The following is an 18,680-nucleotide window of genomic DNA, read 5'->3' on the forward strand; positions in this document are numbered from 1 at the left end:
TTTACATGTAGCTTATAAATTCCCAAGTTAAAGGTCGAATTGGAGCTGCATCTGCCAGCCACAGCCACAGCAACTGGCAGATCTGACCTTGCGGCAATGCTGGGTCCTTAACCCACTGAGTGAGGCCAGGGATGGAACTCGCATCCTCAGGACACTCTATCTGGTTCTTAACCCACAGGGGAACTCTGAAAATGTTTCTTAAGGAGGCAAAAAAGAGATTTCTGTTGGGAGTTCCCTTCGTGGCTCAGTGGTTTACCAACCTGACTAGGATTCATGAGGATGTGGGTTTCATCCTTGCCCTTGCTCAGTGGGTTAAGGATCCGGTGTTGCTGTGAGCTGTGGTGTAGCTCAGATCTTGCTTTGCTGTGACTGTGGCTCAGGCCAGCGGCTGTAGCTCTGATTCGACCCCTAGCCTGGGAATTTCCATATGCTGGAGCTTTGGTCCTAAAAAGAAAAAAAAGAAAAAAGAACAAAGAGAGAGATGTTTCTATTGACAAAAGAAAGTAATTGGGACTGAGGCATGAGGTGCATCTTCCAAACTCTCAAAATGCTAATGGTGTTGAGTCCAGGTTACCAAACAGAAAAAAGTCACAAAATGCAATGCCAGAATCCACCGTAAAGAAAATACTGTCTGCCGTGTCAGTTCGATAAAGATCACACCCTTGGCCACCACAGTTGCCCACCACCAGTGCACCCCGAGGGGAATTCAGGATGGAGAAAACCGGGGAACCTTCTGTGCTTTGGCTCTGATGGGCTTTAGCTAGTTAAGACGCATATCTAAGGAAAAACGTCCAATATCCCAGATTCTTGCATCTTCCCTTACTAGAAAAGCCCTAAAATCATTAATTTGAGAGATCTGTTCTTAGTGATTAGCGGTACTCTTTTGATGCTTGACTACATGTTTTTCCCAGCCAAAAAAAAAAAAGTTCCTATGTATCCTGGCTTCTCCCTCACCTCTTTGGAGCAGTTCCTCAGAGCAGCCTGAGAATCTGTCTCCCAGGCTAGAGTCCTCCGTAAGATCCCCCGAAGAAAACTTAAGTCACAACTCTTTATGGTGTGTACTTCTTTCTGTGAATACCGCACTCACTGGCTTTGTGCTCTGAACTTCAGTGGGGACTTTGAGGCTTTCTCTCTGTCTGCCCCCTGCCCCTTCCTGCTCCTCCAGCCCTCACCTGGCCGTCATCCCCTTCCTCTGGGAACACCCAAAAGGTATTGGGTGCCCTCTCCAAGGCTAAAGGAGAAGAGGTGGAAAGAAAGAAATTTTTCACAGGAAAACAAAGACTCTGTGGCTGGGTGTTTGTGTGGCTTTAGCGCTTATCTTCTTAAAGATCTTGAAATATTTACAGATGAAACAATATATCTGGGATTTGCTTCAAAATATTGGGGTTTGGGGTGGAAGAGTGGGGATACAGGTGAAGTGAGATTAGCTGAAAGATGGTCATTTTCGAAGCTGGCGATGGTATATGGGAGATTGTTCTATGACACTCTCTGCTCTTTGTGTAGGTTTGATATGTTCCATTTTAAAACAAAAGGTGTGATGGGCACGAAGCGTTGTGCCTTTCATTTCAAGGTGAGGTTTCTGTGCTCCAGAAGGGTGAGGGAGCTTGCTCCATGCCACCCTGTCACCATCAGTGGGAGCCATCGCTATGCCCAGGTACGGTGCCCTTTCTGCTCTGGGCAGGCACACTCCCGAGGTCTGTCTGGTGAAGGCAGAGATCTTGGGTTGGCTTCATGGTCCCAGCTTTGCCATGTATTAGCTGTGTGACTTTAATACATGGCAACTCATTCCGTCTCTGATGCTTCTGTGTTCTCCTATCTCAGGTGGGCGTTTGGAAGCTGCGGGGTGTTCGCTGGATCGCTGGCTGTCACATTGGCCAGCACCTGCAGCAACTTGTCGTTGAAGTTTATTTACTGAGCTTTGCCCAGCGTGCCAAGCTTCACCTGGAATCAGCCACTTGCCTAAGGAGCCTGAGTTCCGGGACTAGATCTAGTCCTGAGGTTATTGACCTGGGTTCTTAGACTCTTTATGCACTAGAAAGTAATAAGAGACCAGATGAGAAATGCAGGCCAGGCTCTGCAGCGCAAGGGAGCAAAAACAGCAACAGTTTCCCTGGTTTACTCCCAGAGGTGGGGGGGAGCTGGTTCTTTAAATGGGGTGAGGGTGAGGGCAGGAGGGGTGGCTTAGGTGGTCTGTGCACCCCTTTGGTAATGCGTGTGCAGGGGTCATGGCGGTGCCCCACTTTTGCTCCTGGCACCTCAAAAGTTGCGTTTGGGCTTGGACCTTTTTTGTATCTAGTTCAGGCTTTGCCCCATCCGTGCAAATGTCCAGTTCTTTTTAGTCTCTTATAGATTCTTTTGATTCTGTTGCTCGAAGAGACATTGGTCCAGATGCAAGCGCTGCATCAAAGGGTCCCGGGTCCCAACCTGTCTCACTGGGACTATTACTCTCGAGGTGTCATTGCTTCTGCCCTCACAGGAGACTCTGCGTGTGTGCGCGCGCGTGTGCGTGCGTGTGTGCGTGTGTGTGTGTGTGTGTGTGTGTGTGTGTGTGTGTGTCTGGTGTTAGTCTGCTTGGGCCGCCTTAACAAAACACCAGAGACTGGCCGGAGTTTATTTGCTCACGGTTCTAGAGGCTGGAAGTCCAAGGTCATGGTGCCAGCAGGGTTGGGTTCTGTTAAGACCTCTTTTGTTGGCGTGTAGACGGCTGTTTTCCCGCACTCGACCATGCCTCTGTGTGCGCAGGCCTGGTGACTCTCTCTCTTCTTATAAGGACCTCAGTCCTATTGGGTTAGGGCGCCACCTTTATGAGTTCACTTAAAGTCCTTAACCCCAAATTTGGTCACACTGAAGGTTAGGGCTTCAACACTGGGGTTGCGTGGGAACACAATTCAGGGTGTGATAAACGTGGTGGATATTCATACAGCGTCTGCAGGCGCCCACATGCATTGTATGTAACAGGTATATCACACACATATGCTCAACCAGAATCTTCCCTTAAACAGGACTCCAGGTTTGCGTCACGAGTCGAGAAGAACTGGCTGGAGCACCAAGGAAGCTGACCCAGCGCCTCATGGGACTCTGTCGTAAATACTGCTTCCTTGGGCAGACTGGCTGCATGCATAATGGACCCAGTGAGTTTGAAAGGCCACTCCCTGACTTGGATTTAAAGCGCAGCTAATGGTCTAAGACAGCCAGAGGGCTAAGTGCAGGAGTGGCTCCTTCGCAGTTGGCTGCAGGGAAGATCCTGTTGCATCATCTTATAAAAATCAAGTGGCCCTGAGAGCAGCCCCTCCCCCTCCCATCACAGCCCTCGGGGACGGAAGCGTCACCACCCTTCTTCAGGTTATGGGTTTGTGTGCTCGGAAGCTTACTCCCTGTGGCAAATCCAGAATGCGTCCTGTGAGCCTCCCAGACAGGGTCCCAGGAGACGACAGAATGTTCTGGAACACTTGGGGGGTCCAGAAGGTCTCTGCCAGGAGGAGTGTGTCCATGAGGGTTGGCCTGCAGACCACAGACTCTTCCTCTTTGGTCAGCTGGTTAATTTTGAGGTGCTAAGCAGGGTTCAGGGTCACCGGAAGGATGGGAGCAGGAAGGAGGAGGAGTTTCTGTGGAAGAAGAGCTCACGGCCCCCTCCACCCCCATCCCGAGACCAGTCCGGAAGCTGGGACTGACCCACACAGCACCCGGGCCCAGAAGGTCCTGCCGCTGCATCTCTGTGCGTCCAGGAGGACCCTGGGTTGTGGCTTCTGTCTCTGGGGGGTGCTTCTGCTTGGAGGAGCCGGGGGCTGGGACAGGCCTGACTGCCAGGGCATCACCTCCAACCTCATTGCTGGCTGGCTGCCACACAGCCATGGCCTCTCAACACCAGCAGCCAGCTGCACTTGGCCGTGCACCTGTGGCTCCCGAGGTGTGAGTTCTCCTGTGAGCAGCTGCGGGGAGGGGAGAGAAGAGGCCACGAGTGCCCTGGGCACTGGCAGGGAGGGGGTGGCATGACGAACGACAAAGCCACCTCTGGAAGAGAGCCAGGCAGCACCTGCTCGCCCTGGATTTGGGATCAAGTCTTGGGGATGTCGGGGCGTAACATCAGGTTTCACTTGCAAAGGGAATTTGGACAGTGAGCTCAGCATCCTCTATGGTCTCAGTAAACTCAGCTCATTCTCGGAGGCCACGCTCTTGGGCAAGCTGTTCCTGCTTTGATGTGTGTCATTGGGCTTGCACGGGCCCTGCTCTGGGGAGGCTGCCAGCCAGTGGACGGGAAAATAAAATAAGGACGCAAAGAGATTTCTTTCAAAAACTAAGTATACTTTCTTTAACTACAGTTGATTTACAAAATTGTGTTCGTTTTCAGGTGTAGAGCAAAGTGATTCAGGTATGTGTGTGTGTGTGGTGTGTGTGTGCATGTGTGTATAATAGATATAAGATACACACACACACGTATATATACATACACACATTCTTTTTTGATTTTTTTTCCATTATAGGTCATTACAAAATATTGACTGTAATTACCTGAGCCAGACGGTAAATCTTCCTAGTTTCTGTACTTCACACAGAGTAGTGCGTATCTGTTAACCCCTTTCTCTTAATTTCTCCCCCTCCTCACCCTTCCCCTTTGGTGCCCATAACATTTTCCATGTCACTGACATTTTCTGTGTCACAGACATTTTCCGTGTCTCTGAGTCTGTTTCTATTCTGCAAATTAGGTCATTTGTATCTTTTTTTAGATTCTGAATATAAGTGATGTAGGATATTTGTCTTTCTCTGCCTGACTTACTTTACTTATTATGATAATTTCTAGGTCCATCCATGTTACTGCAAATGGCATTATTTCATTCATTTTTTACGCCTAAGTAACATTCCTACATACATAACATCTTCTTTATTCCTTCATCTGTGAATGGACACTTGGGTTGTTTCCATGTCTTGGCTATTGTAAACAGTGCTTCTATGAGCATTGGTGTGCATGTATTTTTTTGAATTAAGGTTTTTGTCTTTTCAGGGTATATGCCCAGGAGTGGCATGGCTGGATCATATGATAATTTCATTTTTAGTCTTTTAAGGAACCTCCATACTGGTACACCAATTTACCTTCCCACCAACAGTGTCAGAGGGTTCCCTTTTCCCTACACCCTCTCCAACATTTGTTACTTGTGTGTGTGTGTCTTTTTTGTCCTTATTTTAGGGCTGTACCAGAGGCATATGGAGGTGCCCCAGGCTAGGGATCGAATCGGAGCTGCAGCTGCCCGCCTACACCACAGCCACAGCCACCCTGGATCCAAGCCACGTCTGCGACCTACACCACAGCTCATGGCAATGCCAGATCCTTAACCCACTGAGCAAGGCCAGGGATCGAACCCAAAACCTCATGGTTCCTAGTCAGATTTGTTTCCGCTGTACAGCGACAGGAACTTCCTTTCTTTGGCGGGGGTTGGGGGGGAATCTCTATGTATTTTTGGGTAAAAGTCTATTTAGGTCTTCTGCCCATTGCTTGATTGGGTTGTTTGATTTTTGACATTGAATTGTATGGGCTGTTTGTATATTTTGAAAATGAAGCTTTTGTCCGTCGTATCACTTGCAAATAATTTCTCCCAGCCCTGGACAACAACTCCTAAGTTGTCTTTTCATTTTGTTGTTGATTTCTTTCTTTTTTTCTTTCTTTTTTTTTTTTTTTTTTTTTTTGATTGTCTTTTTGCCTTTTCTAGGGCTGCTCCTGCGGCATATGGAGGTTCCCAGGCTAGGGGTCCAATCGGAGCTGCAGCTGCCGGCCTACACCACAGCCACAGCCACGCCAGATCTGAGCCGTGTCTGTGACCTACACCACAGCTCATGGCAACACCAGATCCTGAACCCACCGAGGGAGGCCAGGGATCGAAGCTGCATCCTCATGGTTCCTAGTCGGATTTGTTTCTGCTGCGCCGCAACGGAAACTCTGCCTCTCGCTCCCATTTCTATGTGAAGATTCCCAAACCTGTAGAAAGGTTGCAAAATTAGTTCAATGAACCCTCATACGCTTACGTTAATTAATTGTTAACATTTTCAGCCACCTTTGCTTTCTCTCCATCTCTCGACTTAACTCACCAGACACGTTCTGTTGTGGTTGCGAGTTAGTTACAGACAGCATGACATTTACCCTTAAAAACTTAAACCCGTGTCTAGTGAGAACAAGGGCATTCTTCCCCACAGCCTTGATAGAATTCTCCCCCTGTGCAAATTTGACATTGATGTGATGGTGTTATCAAATGTTTAGTCCATTTTATCTGATGTTGAGTCCATTATCTGATAGTCTCCTGCACTGCTGCTCTTGCTTCGACCTGAGAGCTGGTCACAACCTTAAAAGCGGGTCACCTCTAATCGGGGTCATCAGCTGCCCTTTGTCTTTTATGACATTGACGTCTCTTGAAGGATCAAGGCGGGCTGGAGACTCCTGATGTCAGCTGTCCTATTACTGGTAAGTTTCACCATTATGGGATTAAGGTGGAATCGCCCAGATTTTGCCATCATCTGACTCTTTGGTTTTTTTTTTTTTTTTTTTTTAGGGCTGCACCCATGGCATATTGTTCCCAGGCTAGGGGCTGAATCAGAACTACAGTTGCTGGCCTACACCACAGCCACAGCAATATCAGATCCAAGCTGTGTCTGCAACTTACAACACAGCTCCCGGCAACACTGGATCCTTAACCCACTGAGCGATGTCAGGGATTGAACCCGTATCCTCATGGATGCTAGTCAGATTCATTTCCACTGCACCAAGACGGGAACTCCCGTGACTCTTTATTTTGAAAAAATTTTTTTTTGCTTTTTTTTTTTTAGAGCCGCACCTGCTGCATATGGAAGTTCCCAGTCTAGGGGTCAAATCAGAGCTGCAGCTGCAGGTCTGCACCACAGCCATAGCAATGTGGTATCCAAGGCTTGTCTGTGACCTAAGCCACAGCTTACAGCAATGCTGGATCCTTAACCCACTGATCAAGGGCAGGGATGGAACCCCCATCCTCACAGAGAACATCAGGCCCCTAACCAGCTGAGCCAGAGGGGAACTCCCTGAGCTGCAGCTTTGCCCTACACCACAGCTGCAGCAACCCTGGATCCTTAAGCCACTGTGCCAGGCTGGGGATCAAACCTGCGCCTCGGCGGCAATCCGAACAGCTGCGGAGACAACACTGGATCTTCAACTGGCTGTGCCGCAGCAGGGACTCCTCCCAGAGATCTTCGACCCAGTGGTTATAGAATCTTGTATGGATTCTTGCTTACATCAGTTAGTTATAAAATGATGATTTCCTGTTTGTCGTTTCTTCTCTGTTCTTCAGTGGGGAAGAGCTGTCTTCCTCTACTTAAAAATGAAAAAAAATTTCATTGGCCTGAACTGATGGATTCTTTGATGGTGTTATTATTTTTGGATGGGATCTGTGGGCACTGGCTTTGCTCCCAAAGCTGGGGATTGTCACAGGTGCCGTCAGGGATGAGTGTCATTTTGATGCTCAAATTGTCAGAAGTTCAGCCAGCGGGAGCCCATTCCAGGGGGCTCTTCGGTCCCTTTGGCTTTCCCCCTCCTGTGTTCACCGCTTCCTCACTTTCCCGCCCAGGACGGCGTCCCAGGCTGGTGTTCCTTGTGCCGTGGTCATTTATTTGTCACATGGAAGCAGGGAGGTTGGTTCTTCCACGAGGAAGGTGAGGCGGATGTGCTCAGAGAAGCCTTCAGGCTTCGCTACGGCTCCTCAGCCCCAGTTCCAGTCCCTCTGGGACTTGCTGCCTCCCAGCCCGAGGGCTCTGCGGTGCCTTTGTCTCCTTGTTGATGCCCCCTTCTTTTCTCTCTCTCTCTCTTTCTTTTTTTGTGTTTTCAGGGCCGCACCTGTGGCATATGGAGGTTCCCAGGCTAGGGGTCAAACTGGAGCTGCAGCTGCTGGCCCTCACCACAGCCGCAGCAACTCTGGATCTGAGCCGTGTCTGCGACCTACGCCACAGCCCACGGCAATGCCAGATCCTCAACCCACTGAGCGAGGTCAGGGATCGAACCTGCGTCCTCATGGATACTAGTCAGATTCGTTTCCACTGCACCACAGCGGGAACTCCTGGCATCCCCTTCTTGCCTTGGCTGGTGCCGCCCCTGCAGGCTCCGTCCATCCAGACTTTTCTGGCCCAGATGTGGTGTGAGCCTGGCACCGGGGCCCTGCTACGGTGGCCCCTTGGTCCTGATCCTTGTGACTCCTGGTAGATGATGTGACCACCACGTGGAGAGACTAGAAGCCAACGTCCTCTTGAAAAGAAGGCAGACATGGCAGGGATGGGAGGGGGTGGCTGGTGGTTGGGAAGAGGGGTTTCCCATGATTTGCAGCCACAGAGGAGCAGGTGGGGCCGGCAGGCTGCAGAGTGAGGATAAGGGCTGTGCCAATGGCTCTGCCCAGAGCCAACCTGCTGGCAGCTCCACTGCCTTGGAGCCCTTCCTGGCTTGATTGGCCCGAGCAGTGGAAGTGCCCTCCCCTCCCCATCTCCCTGCCTTTTCCTTGGGGACCAGCTGGTCCTTCTGCAGGAGCCCTTCCTCCCTGAGCCCTTCAGCCCAGGTGGGGTCTGTCCTCTCAGCTCCCACAGACAGACACCTGCCTGCACTTAGTGTCTAAGCTGCCACTGGCCGAGAGGTCCAGAGTCCCCAGTCACAGGCTGGGGTCAGGCATGAGCTGGAGCAGAAACAGAAGCAGGTACCCGACTCTAGAAGGGCTGGACCAAGTCTAGACAGACCAGCCCTTTCGGTCCAAGGGCTTCAATGTGCACCAATGGAGACCCAGGGCTCTATTTCTGATGCTGCTTTATGCGTCTTACAGAATCCATCAGATCCTTTGTGTTGGAGTTGGGATTATTCCTCAGCCAGTGTTTGCCCTCTGACGCTCCTGCTGGGGGTCAGGTGGGCTTTCTGGCCCTAGTGAGGCTGGGCTTGGCCGTGTGACTTGTTTGGCTGATAAATGAGAGCGCGCATGGGAGCTTTGCTAGTTTGGCACCTGGGCACTGGTGACGTGCCGTGAGATGAATGTGCCCCAGGAAGCTGTCGGTCCAAGAGAACAGGACCTCCTGGAGCTTGGAGCCAAGTCCATCCCAACGCAGCCAAGGTCACCGGCTTCACGTGGACCTGTGAGCGAGAAATGGGTGGGTGTGTTACACTGCGTGACTGTGCCCACAATGTGCTCTGTGAAAGGGTCCCCTTTGGAAAAGGCGTGATCGGGGCTCGTCGAGGGCTCAGAGCATGGACCCCCGAACGGGGGTGTCCTAGGAACCTGTCTCCCGCCCCCATTTTCCAGCCGTGGAAACTGAGGCCTGGGGAGGAGAAGGCGTCGGGGGGATGAGGCGGGTGTGAGATGGGATCCCGAGCCTTCACTCGCTGTGGGGCCCGGGCCAGGCCGAATGAAGTCTTTGGTTTAGTGTCCACATTATGGTGACATACTATTCATAAAAGAGACGATTCAGGTACCGTGCCAGGCCCGGAGGCTGGGCTCACATTGTCTGTAGGTAGCCGTGTTCCCAGGAACTGTGGAGTCAGCGCCGGCCCCTGGCTGCCCCTTCCCTCCCCAGGCAGCTGCTTGACCAGCGGCCTTCCGGAGTTCCCAGAATACTTCTTGCTTCTGCCCTTTCCCTCTAACAGAAGTAGCTTTATTGTGGGTTTTTTGGTTTGTTTGTTTTTGTTTTGTTTTCGGCTTTTTAGGGCTGCACCTGACGCATATGGAAATTCTGAGGCTAGGGGTCGAATTGGAGCGACCTCCACCACAGCTCACGGCAACACCAGATCCTTAAGCCACTGAGTGAGGCCAGGGATCGAACCCGCATCCTCATGGATACCAGTCAGATTCATAACCAGCTGCTTCATAACGGGAGCTCCTATTGCGTGTGGTTTTGTTTCATTTTGCTTTTTTTCTGGGAGTGAACATAAAAGGATCATGCTTATGGCAAGAATGCAGATTGAGTCTTTAAGGAGCTACCGGCAGCTGTCTCTGACCAACCCAGTCCAAGGGGTGATGCTTGACCTTCCTGTGATGCTGTCGTGGCGTGACCTTGACCCCGACTGTGCTGACCCTTGACTTTCGCGCAGGCATGTGATTTCGGATTGACAGGGAGCCCAGCTTCCGGCTCAGACTCCAAGGAAGAAGGCTGCTGTCCCCAGATCCAAGCGCCAAGGGCTGTGTCCTGCTGTGGTGACCTTGCCTCTGTCCAGCTGGGTCAGCATCGGGCCTGGTTTGTTCCCTTACACTCTGCCGGGGGCAGGGGCTGGCGGTGACGTGGGTAGGCTCCATGCTGCGTGGAAGTGGCGTATCCTGAGCAACGCCTTGTACCACTGAGGCCCTCTTCTCCGTGGTGATGGGGGCTCTGACTGGAAAAGAGCTCCTCATTCCCAAGGACCCAGAGATTGTCTTTACGCAAGAAAAATTCTATAATTTGCTGCCTATTGAAGACTCAATTTTTTTTTTTTTTTTCTTTTTAGGGCTATATCTGCGGCATATGGAGGCTCCCAGGCTAGGGGTCCAATTGGAGCTGCAGCCTCAGGACTATGCCACAGCCACAGCAACACCAGATCCGAGCCACATCTGTGACCTACACCACAGCTCTCAGTAATGCCAGATCCTTAACCTACTGAGTGGGGCCAGGGATCGAACCCCCCAACCTCATGATTCCTAGTTGGATTTGTTTCCGCTGCACCATGGAACTCCGAGGACTCAATTTTCAGAGCATTAACGGGGTCCATAGGTACAGTGCTTGAGCATAGTCTCGGCGACATACAGTCTCTGGAAGCAAGCAGCTGTGTGATGTTGGGCAAGTGGCATAACCTCTCTGTGCCTCAGTTTCCTCCGCTGTAGGGCATGATAGTACCCATTTCTAAGGTTGCTGAGAGGATGAAATAATTTAATACAGGCAAACGACCACGGCTTTTAAAGTGAGCTGTAGAAGTGAAAAGGACCCAAGAAAGTGTCAGAAAAAGCAGCCCTGCTGGCTCCCGGTTCGTTGTCTTCTCTCCTCCGGAGGCTGCGGCTGAGATCCTGCAAAAGACACAGGTGAAAAGCCCAGAGACTTGGGCTTGGCAGTGGCCTCAAGAATTTAAGGGATTTTTAACCCTTTGTGAGTATAACATCCCTGCCGAGCTGGCTCTTTGTCGTCCTGTGAAGTGCAAATAAGAGAATAAATTGTAAATATGTCCCACTAAAAATGCGGGTGACTGTTTTGTTGCTGGTCGTTTTCGGTGTGTCTCCCTGACACAGGAGCATTTTGATTTTTTCCTGCCATCGCTGGCGTGAGCTGGCGGGGCCCTCTACTCCCCCGACACCCTCGGGTTGCTCACGAGCTTCCCGCATCCCCCAAGGCCTCTCCTTTCCCGGCTGGTGGAGATGAGAGGCCAGGCGGTCTCGAGGGCCAGGCCTGAACGTGCCACACGCTGTCTTTGCTCCCATTCCTCGACCACAGCTCTGTCATGTGGTCACACGGGACACCTGCATCATAAGGGAAAATCCAGCCTAACTACGTGCCCAGGAGGAAGAGGGGAGCCAGCCCGTGGTTTTTTAACCAAAAAGAGGAAGAAGCCATAGCCGCACTTTTGACTCGGATAGGATGGGCCCAGACCATCCTTTGTCAAGTTTACACGGGCTGCTGACATGACCCTGGGAGGACCAGCACTTAGCAAGGGTCCCCTTCCTTCCAGGCCCTGGGCCAGCACTGCGCACGTGAGCATCAGCTAGACCCCTGCTTTCGTCTCCTGCTCCCGCCCGAACCCAGGCCCAGGCCGACTCTGTCTGTCCCACAGCACAGAGGACACGGGCTGGATGCAGGTCACAGGTTCCCTGAGGCAGGCGGCACCACTTCAACTGGGGTGCCCTGCGGGCAGACGCCCCCTGCTTGGCTCCAGCCTCACCCTCATCGCCCTGACTGTTACCTGGGTAACAAAAGACATGGAGGCCCGGACCGGAGAGCCAACCCAGGCTGGGGACTGGCATCTTCCCTGGGTGACGGTATCAGGCCTTGCCCTCCCCCCCAGGTGAGGGCATCCTCTGCAGACACGGCCTCCTACTCCGTTGCAGGCTCTGCTCTAAACATTTTCACTGGGTAACTCACTTCCTCCTCGCAACAGCCTGATGCAATCGGTGCCATCAGATTAGATCCCCCCCTGTGGTAGGCAGAAAACTGGCACCCCAGAGAGGTCCTCGTCCCACCCTCTGGGACCGTGCACATGTCACCCTGCACGCCAAAGGACTTTTGCATTTTGCAGATGTGATTAAATCAAGGACCGTGAGATGGAGAGGTCACGCCGACTGATCGGGGCGAGGCAGGGTCATCCCGAGTCCTTAAAAGATGGGGGAGGGAGGGAGGCCGGCAGAACAACCTGGAGATAGTCCGGGGCTGCCTCTGAAGGTGAAACAGCCACAGGCCAAGGAGTGTGAGCAGCTTCCAGAAAGGAATGCAGCCCTGCATTCCACACCTCAATTGTAGCCCAGTGAGGGCCACCCCCCACCCCCGGGCTTCTGGCGGCCAGAACTGCGGGATGACACGTATGTGTGCTTTCGAGCCCCTCAGTTGCGGTCCCTTGTTACAGCGGCGATGGGAAACGCACCACGTGGTCCAGCTGGGGTGGAGGCACCGAGGCTCTGGCAACCTGCCGAGGCTGCAGCGCTGAGTCGAGAGCGGGATCCGAACCCAGAGTCAGTGCTCCTGACCACACGCAGGTGAGGGAAGCCCCCACCGTGGCCGGTTATACGGCCTTGGGCGGGTCCTGGGTCCTCGCCATCTCAGGAGAGAGGCTGAGCCGGGAGCCCTTTCAACCCCCTCCTCCATGAGGATGCTTGGGTGCTGGCTGGGCGCGGGTGCCGGGTCCCCCGCGGTGTGCCAGCTGCCCCCACACCTACCTGGGGCAGGGCACCCAGCCCTCCTCCTAGACCGGCTGCAGCTCGTCTTCCAGCTTCTTCTTCCGAAGTCCTTCTACGAAGAAGGCCAGGCCGATGAGGGTTTTCCCCAGGGGCATGGCCATGCTGCTGCCCACGGCCTGGTTCGTGGAACTGGAGCCGTGTCAGAGAAGAGAGGCACATACTCTGGCAACTTTACGGGCTCCTTCGTGCTGCCCTGGGAGAGGGGACAGTTAGGGTCACTGGCTGCGGCAAACAGGAGAGGCCAGACGCCAGCCGGGCCCCCGAGCGGGAAGAGAGGGGAGCAGGGAGCGGACCCCTCTGCAAGAAGCATCCTCCGAGTGAAGGGAGCCCAGATCCCGCTCTGGACCCGGGACTCGACGCCTCAGCCGAGAGGTGCCCACTTCCCTCTGCTCACCCCCAGGGCTCCCGATCCAGACGCGCCTCACCCCTTCCCGGTGATGCTTGGCCAGCAAGGACCGAGGGCGGGACCACGTCTTGCCCTGAGCTGAGATGGGGCCTCACACGTGGTGGTTTTGAACTTCTTCCTCATGGGCCCAAGTCTCTTCCCTCTGGTTCCTTTCTCTGCAGAACATGTTGGGGAGATGCCCCCTGTTCCTGGCTCGGGCTCCGTTCTCCACGTCACAGGGCAGTCCCGTGTGACGGTTGCGAATATTCCACACGTGATACACCTGTTCAGCCACGAGGGCTTTGGGTTTGTTTCCAGCCTGAGGGCCTTGGGAGGGCGTGCTGCCCAGACCATGCCTTCTGGTGACTTCTGTAATTGTTGGATGGACGAGTGGGTGAAGATATGATCTGTAACTACTCTGACAAGCCCTCCCTGCCCTTGTTCCTGATTCACTTTGTGCTCCTGTCAAATAGAAGTGACAGAATCATTGTTAAGAAATAGGATCCCGGCTTTCTTTCACCTGGCGAAGTCCTTGAGGCCATGGCCCACCCTGTGGTGTGTCAGGGCTTTCAGGGGTCAGGTTGCTCATACAGAGCCCCGGGCAGGGAGAGGCTCTGTAGGCTGGGAGTCTGGACCAGGAGCTCAGGCGGGGATTCCGGGTCCCATGACCTACATCTATCCCTGGGGAGACGGCAGCCCCCCAGGGCCAACCATGCAGATGGTGAAACTGCCCTAATCCCCACAAGGGCCGTGTTGGCGTGGCACCCACCTTGGGTCACCTGCTACAATGCTCAGCTTCCTGTTTGGGTCTCTGACTATGCATTTTTTGGGGGGTGGGGGGCCATACTCGCGCCATATGGAAGTTCCCAGGCTAGGGATCAAATCAGAGCTGCAGCTGCCGGCCTACGACAGAGCCATAGTAACTCAGGACCTGAGCCGAGTCTATGACCTACACCACGGCTGACGGCAACACTGGATCCTTAACCCACTGAGCGAGGCCAGGGATCGAACACAAATCCTCATGGATACTAGCTGGGTTCTTAACCCACTGAGCCACACTGGGAATTCCTGGGACGAATGTCTAAAGGCTCTTTCCCACTAGACCTCAAGTTTCTTGAAACAAGTTGACATTTTGTCTCTGTACGTTTCAGCATCCAGGACACAGTGGCTCCTTGATAAACGCAAGGGACTGAGGGGACATTCCAAGGGCAGGTATTTGGCCAGGAATGTGGTTTGTCTAACCGTGGGGTCATAGTCTTTCAGGAAACTCCAGTTCTGAGCCCTGGAAAGGAAACACACGGGCAGCGTGAGACCTTCTTGTCGAATCATTTTTTACCATGATTTTGCCCTGATTTTACCATGATTTGGGGTCAAGGGAGGAAGCTGCCGCCACCGATGCATCTATTACTTTGTGGAGGAACTGAAATCCTTAAGTGGATCAAAGGCCAAAGATCAGCACGTATTGATGGTGTAGATTCTAAAATGAACACACATTTCAACAGCATGGAAATTCTGACACCACAGGGTGCATAGCAGGTGTGGCAGGAAACGGTGACACCCTGTCTGTCCGGTCTGGGTCCGCAGAGACTGCTGGGGGGCTGGGGGTGTCTGCCACTATTTGGGGAAGAAAAGCATTTTCACTTCCTGAAGCTCGATAACCTTTCAGAGCCTGTGAAGGCGGCAGGTGGGAGGGGCTGGGGCCAGGGAAGGGGAGGGGCCATGAGGAGAAAAACCTCCCTGCGCTGGGAGTTTACTTTTTCATCTGTTTTTTTAAACAGCCAAAGAGTTCTCTAAGACTCATGTAAACACAGCTTTCTCTGCCCCAATCCTCACAGCCTGAGCCCCCCCTCCAGGCACTCCCTCAGCTCTTTCTTCTAGCCCTTCATCTCCAGATGCTGAGAGAGTGAGCCCACTGCCCACTGAAAACCTGGGCTCATCTGCAGGCTTCCCATCACGGGAGGGAGGAACCAGCCTTCTCCACCCTTTCGTCTCCCTCTTTGCTTCCAAAAGAATTGTCTTATAGGACTTCCCGTCGTGGCGCAGCAGAAACGAATCCGACTAGGAACCCTGAGGTTGCGGGGTCGATCCCTGGCCTCGCTCAGTGGGTGAAGGATCTGGCGTTGCCCTGAGCTGTGGTGTAGATCACAGATGCGGCTCAGATCCGGCGTGGCTGTGGCTGGGGTGTAGGCCGGCAGCTGTAGCTCCGATTGGACCCCTAGCCTGGGAACCTCCATGTGCCACGGGCGCAGGCCTAAAAAGCAAAGGATAAAAAAAAAAAAAAGGATTGTCTCATAGATTCTGGCTCCCCCGTTAGGTATTGTTTGCAGGATGAACTCGTTTATACCGCGTCCAGGGGACTCTGATCCCAGCTCCTTTTGTGCACAGCTTGGAATTATTTCCTAGAGCTGATAATGACATCTCATCCCAATTCTCTTAGGTTTCTACGTGCTGGTCACTGATTCGAAACTTTCCAACAAAATCACAAGGCCACCCCCTCGGGATTATTTTCCATACAGTCGAAAACGCCTCGGGTCACCAACCGAGTCTTACACGTTCACTCCAGAGGCCGCCCCCGCCGCCACCCCTGGGCCCTCCCGCTTGCTGCCCTCCGACCCCCGGGCTCCCACCATTCATCACCCCCACCCCTGTTGTGCTAGGATCCCCGCTTTCCGGACCCTGTGACCTCCTTGCTTGTTCTCCCTCCTGTGTCTGTGCATTCATGTATTTCTGTGGTTCTGGAACATTCTCAGACAGTTTCTCTCCAGAGAGTTCCTGTCCCCCACGCTCTCCCTGGGGGGCCGGGTGTGAAGGCGTGTGCGACCTTCTGCTCTAGGGCTGCAGCTCTTCTTTCAGGATTTCCATCTTACTGCTTCTCTGAGAAATGTTTAGCTTTTTCCTTTTTAATTTATTTTTTGAATTATTTTTTGTCTTTTTAGGGCTGCACCTGAGGCATAGGGGTCCAATCGGAGCTGCAGCTGCTGGCCGACACCACAGCCACAGCCACCAGGATCCGAGCCATGTCTGCGACCTACACCACAGCTCAGGGCAACACTGGATCCTTAACCCACGGAGCGAGGCCAGGGATTGAACCCGTGTCCTCAAGGATACTAGTTGGGTTCGTTACCGCTGAGCCACAAGAGGAATGACTCTTTTTCCTTTTTAAAAGAAAACTTTCTTTATTCTATCAGTAGTTGGAAAAGTTAAACGGCACCCGACGGCCTTGTCTTTGTAAATGTTCCCTGTGCCCCGAGACACCCCCCCCATGCCTCCCCCACAACACCAATGCCCACACCACACCCCCCCACACTGCCCCCCAACCCCTCAACACACGCCCCGTCTTTCTGGCTTTCTGTGTCTCCAGCCCATCAGCAGTTCTGGTCATTCTACCGCCAGAACATTCCTTGAATTCTCCACAAATCTCCAGCTACACTTCCTCCCCCAGAGCCCAGGCCACCTTGGGCCTCACGCTGCCATTGCCAGTTTCTCAACTGTCACTTCGATGGTCACACCTGCTCCCCCTTCAATTTGTTCCAAGCCCAGTGGCCGGACGGGTCCCCTAAACAGCGACCGAGGCCAGTCAGGCTCTTGCTTGAGACCCTCCCCATGGCGCCTCGTTCATTCGGCTTCCTTCATTCATTCAACATCAAGTAATTAAGACGTTCATTCGAGGACAGTTCAACAATCATCCAGACGCCAATCAGTGAGGGGGGCGTCGGCCTACTTCTCTACCGGAGACCCGAGGCCCCTCTGTTCTTTGTGCTGAGCCTCCCTGAGCCCCTTGTCCCACTTCAGGTCTCAGCAGGAGCGTTGCTCCTGGGAGAGGCCTCCCGGGCACCTGGGGAAACAAGACCTGCTCGCCCAGGCCGCTTCCTCCCACGCCAGCCTCCCCTTGCCCGCGGGGCTCTGTGGCCCTCTGGCTGCCTTGTCCTGGGAGGGAGGGCTCCGTGCAGCCAAGCCAGGCCCGGCCCCGTTGCGGCCTGACACGGCGGCTCTCCTAGGAACGGCTGGACTGAGTTGGAAGGGACCTTCTTTCCTGGGTCAGAGGGCGGCCTGCCCTCCCCTGGCTCCCACTGCGCGCATCCTGGGAGCCCAGCCCCGCTTTGCCATAATCCCTCTGCCGGCGGGTTATCCTTCCAGCTCCGGGTGGCGGGATTATGGCAAAGGGGGGCTGGGCTCCCAGGATGCAGGCAGTGCCCCCGCCCCGGCCCCCGCCCTGCTCCTCGCCCTGGAGGCGCCCGTCTGGCCAAGGCTGGGCACCCTCCCTCCCCCTCCTCATGCTCTTCCTCGCCCAAACACTTTTCCATCAACACCCTTTGCCTGCTCCCCCCCCAAGTCTGTCTTTCTCCAGAAGCTTCCTAGAGCTTGAGTCAGGCTGGGGGGTGGGGTGGGGAGGAGGGCAGGGCAGGGCAGGCCCCTCACCAGCGCCACTGGCTCCTCCTCTCGGCCTCCAGGAGCTCCCTCCACAGCTGGTCCTGCTGTGCCCCTGCGGCTCCCCGGGACCATGCGGCCTTCAGGGCCTGGGTGGCCTGGTGGCCTCTTGCAAGGCCCCTGCCACCACAGGGCCGCCCCGGGCCATGGAGGAGGTTGAGGCTGGCAGCCTGGTCAAGGGCTGTGGGGACCCAGCTAAGGTGGTTCTCTGGAGCCCAGGGGTGGGGCGGCCTCCCATGGGAGCGAGTGTGTGTGTTTGTGTGTGTGTGTATGAGAGAGAGACAGAGACAGAGGGAGAGAGGGAGAGAGAGAGGGGCCCTGCCTGAGCTCAGACCTCTCCCAGGACGCCCCCTCCCTCCGAACCCCAGGAGAGCCTGTACAGGGGTCCTGTCCCCACCGGACCCTGAGCTCAGAGTGGCCGATGATGACACCAGGCCCTCCAGGCTGGAGAGAGCGTTTGAGCCCAGCTGGGTTTGAGCTTCTGCCTGTGTTGACGGTTGCCCTGGGAATGGGCAGCTCCCCCGTGGACCAAGGAAGGGGCGGGCCGTGTGTGCCTGTGTGTGTGTGTGTGATAAAGAGACACACACACACATTTAAGCCCCTGGCGGGTGGAGATGGTTGGTGGTCTGGGCCATGCCCAGCTCAGCTGCCCCTCAGCTGTGCCACCCCCCGCCCCGGCTGGGGACCTCAGTACCGCATAGGGGAGGGGAGGGGGCCAAGGTCCGGGCCTCTGGGGCAGTGAGACACGAGCTCCCAGAGAGAACACGAGGGTCTGGGCTCAGACACCTGACTTTGGGCAGCCCCGGCCCCTTTGGAGGCAGGTGAAGAGGGAGCAGCACCTCGCCCCGCCCCTGGTGGATGCCCTGAGGCTCCGAGGAGACGACGGATGGGGCGGGGAGCGGTGTGGCTTTGCCTCTCTCGGAATCAGGGAGTATCTGCCAGGCAAGAGACAGTTAGAGATGCTGCATGATTAAAACCTG

The 18,680-nt window shown here is 54.2% G+C and overlaps 1 protein-coding gene across 1 annotated transcript; it reads right to left on the reverse strand.

The window, feature by feature from the left end:
• C3H2orf50 (chromosome 3 C2orf50 homolog) lies at positions 12,893-18,002 on the reverse strand. The gene is given in 5 exon segments (XM_021087840.1): positions 12,893-13,017; positions 13,020-13,080; positions 14,515-14,554; positions 17,692-17,827; positions 17,830-18,002. Coding segments are annotated over 5 exon segments (471 nt in total). The 5' UTR covers positions 17,939-18,002.

This window comes from Sus scrofa, chromosome 3 (genome assembly GCF_000003025.6).
Source record: "Sus scrofa isolate TJ Tabasco breed Duroc chromosome 3, Sscrofa11.1, whole genome shotgun sequence".
NCBI lineage: Eukaryota > Metazoa > Chordata > Mammalia > Artiodactyla > Suidae > Sus > Sus scrofa.